The 13,198-nt window shown below is 38.5% G+C and overlaps 1 protein-coding gene across 3 annotated transcripts in view; it reads left to right on the top strand.

The window, feature by feature from the left end:
• The window catches only part of ZMYM2 (zinc finger MYM-type containing 2), a 93,681-nt gene that overhangs the window by 70,932 nt on the left and 9,551 nt on the right, over positions 1-13,198 (top strand). For all 3 annotated transcript variants that reach the window (XM_045869138.3, XM_045869137.3, XM_045869139.3), the window contains 2 exons: positions 1,090-1,258; positions 1,477-1,628. In XM_045869138.3, the coding sequence (XP_045725094.1) occupies positions 1,090-1,258; positions 1,477-1,628 (321 nt within the window). The remainder of the gene's footprint in view (positions 1-1,089; positions 1,259-1,476; positions 1,629-13,198) is intronic.

Raw genomic sequence — 13,198 nt, 5'->3', positions numbered from 1 at the left:
TATTTACTTATTTGACAGATAGAGACACAGCGAGATAGGGAACACAAGCAGGGGGAGTGGGAGAGGGAGAAGCAGGCTCCCTGCTGAGCAGGGAGCCCGATGCGGGGCTCGATCCCAGGACTCTGGGATCATGACCTGAGCTGAAGGCAGACGCTTACCGACTGAGCCACCCAGGCGCCCTCCACTATTATTTCTGATGAGACTAATCTGTGAGGTTGAGATAACACAGTTTATAATATTTGATCTTTTTTAAGCGTGTCAGCACATGCAAAGACATGCTGAACAGTTTAATTGTTCAGGTAGATCAAATCTACATGTATTAACAGTTGTGATTTTTAAAAATACTTTATCAACAACTTTATATATTTCTGATTTGCAATATAAAGCAAGACCAAAAGAAAAAATAAAAGGATGACTTTCACAAATTTCCCCACAAAGAAAGAAAAAAAACTGAAAAAGGAGTGAGTACCCGCATTAGGATGAAGTTGGACTCCTGTTTGACACCATATAAAAATTAACTCAAAAATGAGTAACAGACCTAAATATAAGAACCAAAATTATGAAACTCTTAAAACAGGCCTAAATCTTTATTACCTTGGGTTAGGCATAGTTCTTCGATATAACACCAAAAGTATAAGAAATAGCAGGAAAAAATAGGTGAATTAGGTGTACTACATCAAAATTTAAAACTTTTATACAGCAAATAATGCCATCATGACAGTGAAAGGAGCTGAGTGGTCATTCCCCATAAATTGGAAATCCTGGGAAGTTCAGTTTCTCTCTTACATTAATATTTAGAATCCTTTTCAGATTATTTATTAATTATGTCTTACATTTAATTATTTTCTTATCAGTGACTGTCACAGCAGCAGTTAAAATGATTTTTTTTATACAAAGTGGTTTATGTAGAAATATGGCATTCCTGGAGATATATTTCAAGTAACTATTCTCAGATTCTGGAATACCAATCAGTTCTAAGTGTATATATTTCTCTTTTGATTTACATTTGTTGAGAGATGACTTACATAAAGTCATGAAACAATTTAGGCTTTTTTAAAAAAAGATTTTACAATGGTGTTTTACTAATAGGGAGCCAAGAGAAAAGCTGTATCAGGATACCAGTCTCATGATGATAGTTCTGACAATTCAGAATGCACCTTTCCTTTCAAATACACGTATGGTGTAAATGCATGGAAACACTGGGTCAAAACTAGGCAACTTGATGAAGATCTTCTGGTATTAGATGAGCTAAAATCTCGTAAGTGTTCTGATTTTGTTTCTTCTTGCATCATATTTCAAATCATGATTTTTATTAACTACCTTTACTTTTAAAAAAACATAAATGTATAGCTGACAGTATTTTAAGTACATTTAAATATAACTTGTTTTACTTTAAAATTCTTATATAGTATAAATCAATTTCAGAAAGTTTCTTAATCTTAAGAGTAAATAATAACAATTTTTCTTTCTTTTTAGCTAAATCAGTAAAGTTAAAAGAGGATCTGCTCTCTCACACCACAGCTGAGCTTAACTATGGGTTAGCCCATTTTGTCAATGAGATCCGACGCCCAAATGGAGAGAGTTATGCACCTGACAGCATCTATTATCTTTGCCTTGGAATACAGGAGGTTGGTAATTTGATGGCTACGTTTGAATATAATGTTAATAAGCAAGGTTGTTGTAGTAGTTTGGGAAAAGAAAAATGTTAATGTGCCAGGAATATTAAGGGCAGCTTTATGGAACATAATGATTTCTTGGCTTGCCAAGACAAAAAATAATTTACTCTATTTGAAAATACTAGGATATTATAAAGGATTTTCTTAGCTAATTTGTATATAGGTCTTTCTGTTATAATGAGTTATGTTCCTAAAAATCCTCAAGTTCTTCAAAACTACTGTACCATAACCAAAAAGAATTCATGTGAAAAATGGAGTTAGGGTCAGGCGACTTGAAACTCATGCATCTTTTGTAACAGCCTAACAAAGCTGTATATTTGTTACCATGTATATCATAATCAGGATGGCTTCATTGCCTCTTTACAGTTGCAAATAAATGAATTAACATTCTGAGGCATGATCTGTATATGAATATATAGATCCATGCTGATATACGTGTAAATAGAAAAATGGGTTCCTTTGCAAATAGCGGGTCTGTTTCAGTTGTACACTTCTCATGTTTCTAAGTTTGTTTTGTTTTTTTTTAAAGATTTTATTTATTTATCTGAGAGAGAATGGGAGACAGAGAGCATGAGAGGGGAAGGGTCAGAGGGGGAAGCAGACTCCCCGCTGAGCAGGGAGCCTGATGCGGAACTCGATCCCAGGACTCCAGGATCATGACCTGAGCCGAAGGCAATTGCTCAACCAACTGAGCCACCCAGGCGCCCATTTCTAAGTTCTTAAATAGGGTATTTACTCTTTAATTCTTTGGGATCATAAAAGGAGATCATTCTTTGGGTTTTTAGAAAAACTTAAACCACATATCTGTGAGTCATGAGTGAGTCTATTTTCCATAGTAAACATAAAGATCAACTTGTAATTCTGAACAAATTGTTCGGGTTTGAGCCCAGGATCTTGCTTGACATCCTATGTATTTTTAGCTGTGGTAAATGATAGAAGGAGATCTTTTTATGTAGAGCTTTGTTTATAGGCCCAGAATTTAGTGTTATGCTACTAACAGGTGGTAGAAACTGAAATAAATTACTCAGAAAATTAGAATTGTCTTAATTTTTATTTTATTATACTATCTTTAGGATAGAAATTTGCCTAAGATTATATAAGTGGTAGTGGGGAAATAACACATGGCTATAAATTACTGTATGTTCAAAGGCCATCACATATTTTACAGTAACAACCTAAAAAGTATATAGTAGATTTTACTTTTTATATTTTTTGATAGATTTTACTTTTTTTATATTTTGATAGATTTATATGTACCTTGAGCCTCATGTTTAGTTGGCAATAATAGGTCCACCATTCCAAATCCCCAAACCCCTGAAAACTAGAGATTTTACTCTTTAGATTTTCACAAAAACTAATTTGATAGTAAGTTGTCAAGTTACTATTTATTATACTTTGTTTGATTATCCATAGAATATTAACTATATAATTCACTAAAGGATTGTTAATGTTTCTAAACAAATATAGGGTTCTTCCTTAGACCACTCTAGGAATATTATGTATATACATAATAAGTATATACATGCCCTATATTTCCTCTGTAGAATCCAAAAAATTAAGAATTCTAAAATACATCTGGACTCAATGGTTCTAACTCAGGGTTTATAGACCTATCTATGTTTTCCCCCCTTTTTATTATACCTAGTAATAAAAAAAGAGTAGAAATAGCAGGTGCCAGGTGTAGGTGAAAACATCTCAAGCATCAGAATAAGTTATTTATTACATATAAATCCTCTTCAGAGCAAATAGGAGCTGGGTCTTATTCTTTGTGTCTTGTACCATGCTGTCCATATGGTAGGCACTCATTGACCTGTGTAATTGTCAATGACTACACAGTAGACCTATCTATCCAGTATTCCATTGCTTTTTACTGTGTGTACTTAAGGTGGTGGAACAGTCTTTTTTTTTTTTTAAATGTTTATATCATCATCTTAGAAATAGTTCTGTTGTCTAGATCAATCATTTGTAAAAATGTTGAAGAGCACACTAGGGTTCTGCCAGATTAACTCAGCAGGAAGGAAAGAGATTGAGTTCTAGGATCTGTTTTTTGTTCTTTTAAGACTTTTTAAAAATTCAAGTTAGTTTGTATGTAGTGTATTATTAGTTTCAGGGATAGAATTTAGTGATTCATCAGTTGAATGTAACATCCAGTGCTCATTGCATCAAAAAGGACAGTCTCCTCCTTAATGCCCATCACCCAATTACCCCATACCTCCATGTACCTTCCCTCCAGCAACCCTCAGTTTGTTCCCTATATTTAAGAGTCTCTTATGGTTTGCCTCCCTCTCTGTTTTGATCTTATTTTATTTTTCCTTCCCTTCCCCTATGTTCATCTGTTTTGTTTTTTAAATTCCACATATGAGTGAAATCATACAGTATTTGTTTTTCTCTGACTTATTTCACTTAACATAAAACGCTCTAGTTCCATCCACATTGTTGCAGATGGCAAGATTTCATTCTTTTTGATGACTGAGTAATATTCCATTGTATATATACACCACATCTTCTTTATCCATATTTTGCTATTGTGGGTAGTGCAGCTATAAGTAATTGGGGTGCATGTGCCCCTTCAAGTCACTATTTTTTTTATCTTTTCTTTTTTTTAAGATTTTTATTTATTAATTTGATGGAGAGAGGGAGAGATAGTGAGAGAGGGAACACAAGCAGGGGGAGTGGGAGAGGGAGAAGCAGGCTTCCCACCGAGCAGGGAGCCCAATGCGGGGCTCGATTCCAGGACCCTGAGATCGTGACCTGAGCCAAAGGCAGATGCTTTAACAAGTGAGCCGCCTAGGTGCCCCTATTTTTATATCCTTTGGATAAATACCTAGTAGTGTAATTGCTGGGTTGTAGGGTAGTTCTATTTTTAACTTTTTGAGGATCCTCCATACTGTTTTCCAGGGTGGCTGCACAGTTTTCTTTCCCATCAACAGTGTAAGAGGGTTCCCCTTTCTTCACATCCTTGCCAACATCTGTTGTTTTCTGAGTTGTTCATTTTAGCCATTCTGACAGGTGTGAGGTGGTATCTCATTTTGGTTTTGATTTGTGTTTCCCTGATGATGAGTGATGAGAATTTTTTCATGTGTCTGTCAGCCATTTGTATGTCTTCTTTGGAGAAATGTCTGTTCATGTCTTCTGCCCATTTCTTGACTGGATTATTTGTTCTTTGGTTGTTGAGTTTCATAAGTTTTTTGTTTTTAAAGATTTTATTTATTTATTTGCCAGAGAGAGAGAGAGGGAGAGTACAAGCAGGGGGAGTGGCAGGCAGAGGGAGAAGCAGGCTCCCCGCTAAGCAAGGAGCCCAATGTGGGACTCAATCCCAGGACCCTGAGATCATGACCTGAGCCAAAGGCAGACGCTTAACCATCTGAGCCACCCAGGTGCCCCAAGTTTGATAAGTTCTTTATAGATTTTGGATACTAGCCCTTTATCTGATATGTCATTAGCAAATATATTCTCCCATTCTATGGGTTGCCTTTTCATTTTGTTGATTGTTTCTTTTGCTGTGCAGAGCATTTTATCTTGATGAAGTCCCAATAGTTCATTTTGCTTTTGTTTCCCTTGCCTCTGAGATGTGTCTAATAAGTTCCTACAGCCAACATCAGAGACGTTACTGCTTGTGTTGTCCTCTACGATTTTGATGGATTCCTGTCTCACATTTAGCATTTTCATCCATTTTGAATTCATTTTTTGTGTGGTGTAAGAAAGTTGTCCAGTTTCATTCTTCTGCATGTGGCCGTCCAGTTTTCCCAATGCCATTTGTTGAAGAGATTGTCTTCTTAACAGTTGACGGTCCATTTCTGGGTTCTGTATTCTGTTCCACTGATCTATGAGTCAGTTTTTATGCCAGTCCCATACTGTCTTGATGACAGCTTTATTTTTTTTTTTTAAAGATATTATTTACTTATTTGAGAGAGAGAGAGAGAGCATGAGCAAGGGGGAGGGGCAGAGGGAGAGGGAGAAGCAGACCCCCCGCTGAGCAGAGAGCCAGACATGGGGCTCAATCCCAGGACCCTGGGATCATGACGTGATCTGAAGGCAGATGCTTAACCAGCTGAGCCACCCAGCGCCCCTGATTACAGCTTTAATAGTACAGCTTGAACTCCAATTGTGATGCCTCCAGTTTTGGTTCTCTTTTCCACATTACTTTGGCTATTTGGGGTCTTTTCTGGCTCCATAAATTTTAGAATTGTTTGTTCCAGCTCTGTGAAAAGTGCTGGTGGTGTTTGATAGGGATTGCATTGAATGTGTAGATTGCTTTGGGTAGCATAGACATTTTAACAGTACTTGTTCTTCTAATCCATAGGTATTGAATGTTTTTCCATTTCTTTGTGTTTTCCTCAACTTCTTTCACAAGTGTTCTATAGTTCTCAGAGTACAAATCTTTTATCTATTTGGTTAGGTTTATTCCTAGTTATTTTACGGTTTTTGGCGCAATTGTAAATGGGATCGATTCCTTGATTTCTCTTTCTGCTGCTTCATTATTGGTGTATAGAAATCCTACAGACTTCTGTGCATTGATCTTGCCACTTTGCTGAATTCCTGTATCAGTTCTAGCGAATTTTTGGTGGAGTCTTTCAGGTTTTCTACAGAGTATCATGTTGTATGTGAAGAGTGAAAGTTTGACTTCTTCCTTGCCAATTGGGTTGCATTTTATTTCTTTTTCTTGTCTGATTGCTGAGGCTAGGACTTCCAGTATTATGTTGAACAACAGTACGGAGAGTGGACTTCCCTGTCGTGTTCCTGACCTTAGGGGAAAAGATCTGTTTTTCCCAATTGAAGATGATACTAGCTGTGAGTCTTTCATGTGTGGCCTTTATGATGTAAAGGTATTTTCCTTCTGTCCCTACTTTCTTGAGGATTTTTATCAAGAAAAGATGCTGTATTTTGTCAAGTGCTTTTTCCGCATCTCAACCGACTGAGATACCCAGGCGCCCTGATGTTTTCAGTTTAATTTGCTTCCCTTTTTTTTTTTTAATTCTTCTTTAATTTCCTGGTTGACCCATTCATTCTTTATTAGGAAGTTCTTTAACCTCCATGTATTTGTGGTCTTTCCAAACTTTTTCTTGTGATTGACTTCAAGTTTCATAGCATTGTGGTCTAAAAGTATGCATGGTTTGATCTCAGTCTTTTTGTACCAGTTGAGACTTGATTTGTGACCCAGTATGTGATCTATTCTGGAGAATGTTCCATGTGCACTCAAAAAGAATGTATTCCGCTGCTTTAGGATGAAATGTTCTGAATATATCTGTTTAAGTCCATATGGCCCATTTAGTCATTTAAAGCCCTTGTTTCCCATTGATCTGCTTAAGTTATCTGTCCTTTGCTGTGAGTGGGGTGTTAAAGTCTCCTATTGTTATTATATTATTATCAGTGAGTTTCTTTATTTTGTTATTAATTGGTTTATATATTCAGCTGCTCCCAACTTGGGAGCATACATATTTACAATTGTTCGATCTTCTTGTTGGATAAACCCCTTTATTATGCTATAGTGTCTTTCTTCATCTCTTATTACAGTCTTTGGCTTAAAATCTAGTTTGTCTGATATATAAGGATGGCTACTCCAGCTTTCTTTTGATGTCCATTAACATGGTAAATGGTTGTCTGGCCCCTCACTTTCTTTTTTTTTTTTTTTTTTTAAAGATTTTATTTATTTGCGAGAGAGAGAATGAGAAACAGAGAGCATGAGAGGGAGGAGGGTCAGAGGGAGAAGCAGACTCCCTGCCGAGCAGGGAGCCCGATGTGGGACTTGATCCTGGGACTCCAGGATCATGACCTGAGCCGAAGGCAGTCGCTTAACCAACTGAGCCACCCAGGGGCCCTAGCCCCTCACTTTCAATCTGGAGGTGTCTTTGGGTCTAAAATGATTATCTTGTATGCTTACAAGAGATGGGTCTTGTTTTTTAATCCATTCTGATACCCTGTGTCTTTTGATTGGAGCATTTATTCCATTTACATTCAGAGTAATTATCGAAAGATAAGAATTTAGTGCCATTGTATTGCCTGTAAAGTTCCTGTTCCTGTAGATTGACTGTGTTCCTTTCTAGTCTTTGTTACTTTTGGTCTCTTTTCCCCACTGAAAAGGTCCCCTTTAATATTTCTTGCAGAGCTGGTTTAGTGGTCACAAACTCCTTTAGTTTCTGTCTTGGAAACTCTTATCTCTTCTTCTATTCTGAATGTCAGCCTTGCTGGATAAAGTGTTCTAGGCTGCATGTTTTTCCCATTTAGCAGGTTGAATATATCATGCCACTGCTTTCTGGCTTGCTAGGTCTCTGTGAACAGGCCTGCTCTAGCCTTATGTGTCTACCTTTATAGGTTAAGGATCTTTTTTTCCCTAGCTGCTTTCAGACTTCTATCTTTATATTTTTCAAGTTTCGCAATGGTATGTCGTGATGTTGACCTGTTTTTGTTGATTTTGAGGTGAGTTCTCTGTGCCTCTTGGACTTGAATGCCTGTTTACTTCCCCAGATTAGGGAAGTTCTGAGGTGTAATTTGTTCAAATAAACCCTCTGTCCCTTTTCCCCACTCTTCTCTGGGACTCCTATGATATGGGTATTATTTCGCTTATTGGAGTCCCCAAGTTTACCTTCGTGATCTAATAGTTTTCTTTCCATCTTCTTTTCAGCTTCATTATTTTCCATAATTTTATCTTCGATATCACCTCTTCTGTCCTATTCTCTACTCTGCTCCTTCAGTCCTCATTGTGATTATATTCTGTCTGTTTGCATCTCAGTTGTAGGACACCCCCCCCCCCCCCCCGCAAGAGCCATGGTTTCTCTGGTGTCTTCTATGCTTTTTTCAAGTCCAGCTAGTCGTCTTAGGACTATTGATCTAAATTTTTGCTCAGATATATTGTTTATATCTATTTTGAGCAAGTCCCTGGCTGTGACATCTTCCTGATCTTTCTTTTGTGGAGAATTCCTCTGTCTTGTCATTTTGGCTAAGTTTCTATCTTTGTGTGTTATGAAAGCTTGTTACGTCTCTTGCACCTGAGAGTAATGTATTAAAAAGAGGTCATACACTGTCCAGGGCCTGGTACTTTAGGAAGTGTTTCTGGTGTATGGTGTGTGCACTCTGCTGTTGGACTTTGGCTATGCTTTCCCACTGGTCAGTCCTCTGCAGAGTTCCTCCTTTCTTGCAGCGGGGAGTGTTTGAACCTTTATCTAGGTGTGCTTCGATTTGTTTGTTGAAAAAAGCATGGAAAAAAGGAAAGAAAGAAAGAAAGAAAGAAAAGAAAAAACCAGAAAAGCCTGCTCCACGAAAAAGAGAAAAGGAAAAGGAACGAAAAAAAACCAATCAAAAAAATTACTATAAGCCTGATTTCAAAGAAAAAGGAGAAAAAATAAAGAGAAAAGAAAAAAAGATGCCTGATTCCAAAAAAAGAGAGAGAGAGAAAAGGAAATGAAAAAAAAGCAACAAGCAAAACACTATAAGCCTGATTCCAGTGGGGGCGGGAAATACAGCCTGGTCCTATTTCCACCACAACTGAAGGGGATGCTTTGAAGCACTATATGATCAGTAGCTTGGTGCATGTGGTGTGCTGCCTGTGTTGCTCTTCTGGGGGAGATCCTCGCTGTGCTGGCTTGGAGTCCGTCTTGCCCCATTAAAAGAAGTATGTGCCAGGCATATGGGGGCAGGGTTTGATGTAAGTGGCTCCCACCTCCACTGGGGGCCACTGTGTTGCTCTCTGAAGTCTGAACATGTTGGTAGAGAGGCTAAACTGATGCCACCCCACTCTCTTGTCCCCCAACAGAGGATCTCACACCCCCTGCTGTTCGGGAAGCCCTCACAGAAAAGTGAGGGCCCTCAGTGAACCTGGCACCCAGCTCTCCTGCTTTTTATCTTTGGCACAGATGGTATTCAAAACTCTAAATTTCCTGCATTTTATCTTTGGCACATGACTGGGATTCAAAACTCCAAAAAAAAATTTTTTTTAATTTTATTTATTTGTTGGGGAGAGAGAACACACGGGGGTGAGGGGGAGCCACAGGCAGAGGGAGAAGCAGGCTCCCTGCTGAGCAAGGAGCCCATGCAGTACTCAATCCCAGGACCCTGGGATCATGACCTGAGCTGAAGGCAGATGCTTAATGGACTGAGCCTCCCAGGCGTTTCCAAAACTCCAAATCTTAAAGGAGCTGGTACTGCTCAGATCCGCTCCCTCCTCCAGATTAAAGCCTCGCTGTGCTCTGACTAGTGCCTTTTGTCCCAGAAAAACAGTCCCCTACCTGCACAGTATGTGGAATCTATGGTGTGTCACTGTGAAAAGCAACAACTAGGTTACCCACCCTCTGTGCGCACCTTCGTCCCCTGCCAGTGAAAGGCCGTTGGCTGGCGCCTGCAGAGTCTTTTGTCCTTGGAGAGGCAATAAACCCTCTTCCAAATGTACTCCACGAAGGGGAACGCTCTCTCCCAATGCGGTAGGAGATCCCTACACCACTTGTGCGTACTCCCAGGCCAGAAACTTCCTTTTCTCCAGGAGCGCACTTCCAAAACCTCAGAGCTTGAGCTTCATTCACTGTTTGCAAAAAACCTGCATCACTCAGTTTCCCTGGTTCTCCAGTCTGTGGTCTGAAAGGTTTTCTTGTGTGAATCCTATGCCACACTTTCTCAACCACTCTCTCCCTCTCTCCCTTTTCTCTCCCTGAGGAAAGGGTTCCCATCCCTCCGGGGCATGGCAACTTTTCTCTCCCCCAGTTTACTTCCACATTCCTTGCACCTGCCATGCTATCTCCTTCCAACCATGGAGATCCTTCTTCCAATCTTCAGCTTGATTTCCTGGGTGTTCCAAGTGATCTGACTTCAATACAGCTGTGTTTGAGGGACAAGAAAAGCCTAGGGTCCCCCTACTTCTCTGCCATCTGAACTCCTCCCTTTTTATTCGAGTTTTAATCCAACTGTACTTTTTGGTATGTTTTGGGGTTCTGTATAAAATTTCATTTAAAAATGGCTTCTGTAAGGAGGCCTGGTGGCTCAGTTGTTAAGCGTCTGCCTTCAGCTCGGGTCATGATCCCAGGGTCCTGGGATCGAGTCCCGCATCAGGCTCCCTGCTCAGTGGGAAGCCTGCTTCTCCCTCTTCCACTCCCCCTGCTTGTGTTCCCTCTCTTGCTGTGTCTCTCTCTGTCAAATAAATAAAATCTTAAAAAAAAAATTTAAAAAATGGCTTCTGTAGAAATTCAGCTTAAAAACCAGTGTCGCATAATATAACTTCAAATTATAGTGTAATAAAAGACAACATAATGTGGAGGGGTCTCTGTCCTACCCATCTCTATTCCACCTGGTTCACCTCCCTAAAGTCAAATAGTCTTTCCTCTGTTAGTTGTTTCCTCTGACATAACTTGCATGTAGAAAGACCATTGATTTTTGTTTATTCATCTTATAGTCTGTGTATACCAATTCACTATTAGTTCTAGTACATGCTGTCTTCTTTTTTCTTAGAAATTTCTACATATATAATCATGTTGTCTATGAATAAAGACAGTTTTACCTCATTCTTTCTTATCTGCATGTCTTCTTTTTCTTGTCTTACTACATTGGTTAGGGATCTCAGGCCTCCTCCTGCCTCCCAACATTTAGATGCAAGTAATACGAGTGGGAAGTAGCCCAGCCGAATCCCCGTCCCGCGGTGGGGCGCGGGAAATGTGGTGTACGGAAGACCCACTCCCCAGTGCCACTCGTGGGGGGCCCAAGTAATAAGAGTGGAAACCCTTACCTTGTTTCTAATTCTTGGGGGAGGGTTCTCCACCATTAAGTATGATGTTGCCTGTAGGTTTTTTGTAGTTTCCTGTTACCAGGTCAAGGAAGTTCTCTTCTGTTCCTAACTGATTGAAAAATTTTCTTAGGTTTTTATTTTGTTGGTGAGAGTTTCCCCCCCCTTTTTTCTTCCAAATTTTTATTTAAGTTCTAATTAATATTGCTGAGAGTTTTTTTTATCATAAATGGTTATTGAATTTTGTCAGCTGCTTTTTCTGCATCTACTGAGACAATCATATGGTTTTTCTCCCTTATTCTATTAATGATGGCATATCAGTCAGTTTTCAGATATTAAATCAACCTTGAATTTCTGAGAGGGACTCCATTTGATAATGATATATCATCCTTTTTATATATGGCTGAATAGACTTGCTAATTTACTGTTAGTGACTTTGCAGATGTTCATGGAGGATACTAGTCCATGTCTTTCCCTGGCTTTGGTATTGGGATAATACCACTGGCCTCATTGAATGAATTGGGAAGTGTTCCTTCCTCCTAGTTTCTGAAAGAATTTGTGGGAATTGGTATTATTGGTATTATTCCTTCCTTAAGAATTGGCTGCCTTCCTTATAACCCTGTACAGGAAGTTGAATCTCTGGATTCCTTCTTCTTGAATGGATTATGTAAATATTAGAACTCCAATTACTGTTAGAGGTTTTAGAGCTAAATGGATTGCATAATGAACGATTATGTCTTTAAGTTGGTTCAATTTTTTTAATGTAAAATAAATATAAAACTTAACCGTCTTAATTGTTTCTAAGTGTACAAGTCAGTGGTATTAAGTACATTTGTAATTCTATGCAAACATTACCACCAACCATCCTGATAATTCTTCATCTTGCAAAACTGAAACTTTTTACCCATTAGACAATAACTCCTCATTCTCCCCTCTCTCAGCCCCTGGCAGCCACCATTCTGTTTTCTGTCTCTATAAGTTTGACTACTCTAGGTATCTTGTATAAGTGAAATCATACAGTATTACTGTTTTTGTGACTGGTTTATTGCACATAGCATAATGTCCTCAAAGTTTATTCCTTTTGTAGCATATGTCAGAATTTCCTCCTGTTTTCAAACAGGTTCTTCATGTACTAAAAAATGTTTCATCAAAAAAACTTGTAACTGCTGAACTCTTCACTTTAAAAATGGTTAAGATGATAGATTTTTCTGGTTTTTTTTTAAATATAATTGAAGTTTTTCTGTTTTTTTTGTTGTTTTTGTTTTTTTACTATTCTCAATATTGGACATATTTTCACAGACTTGATTTAATTTTGTAAAAGACTGTATGGTCTTTTATAAGCAGCTTTAAAAATAATCCTAAAACTCAGTGTAAAGATAAGCTATCTAAAATATACTTTCTGGGGCGCCTGGGTGGCTCAGTCGTTAAGCGTCTGCCTTCGGCTCAGGTCATGATCCCAGGGTCCTGGGATCGAGTCCCACATCAGGCTCCCTGCTCGGCAGGAAGCCTGCTTCTCCCTCTCCCACTCCCCCTGCTTGTGTTCCTGCTCTCGCTATCTCTCTCTCTGTCAAATAAATAAATAAAATCTTTAAAATATACTTTCTGGAAATCATTGCTGTTTAATGTTACTTCAAAGATGTGTACAGAAATAGAAGCTATTTTTGGAAGGGTGTGCATATTTGTTGCGTTTATTAATTTTGTTCACATCTGACAATAAAAATAAGATAATGTTGAAGTATGATTTTCTTTGATTATGTTTAGGGAAGGAATAACATCTTTATTTGTGAGGACTAAGTCTTATGAGTATATGTAGGTAAAT

The sequence above is a fragment of the Mirounga angustirostris genome, unplaced genomic scaffold, assembly GCF_029215605.1.
Source record: "Mirounga angustirostris isolate CCGP_5_RB_7025 unplaced genomic scaffold, mMirAng1.0.hap1 SCAF_3, whole genome shotgun sequence".
Taxonomy (NCBI): domain Eukaryota; kingdom Metazoa; phylum Chordata; class Mammalia; order Carnivora; family Phocidae; genus Mirounga; species Mirounga angustirostris.
Note: the sequence above shows the minus strand (reverse complement) of the source record. Positions and strands in the feature narration are given on the sequence as shown.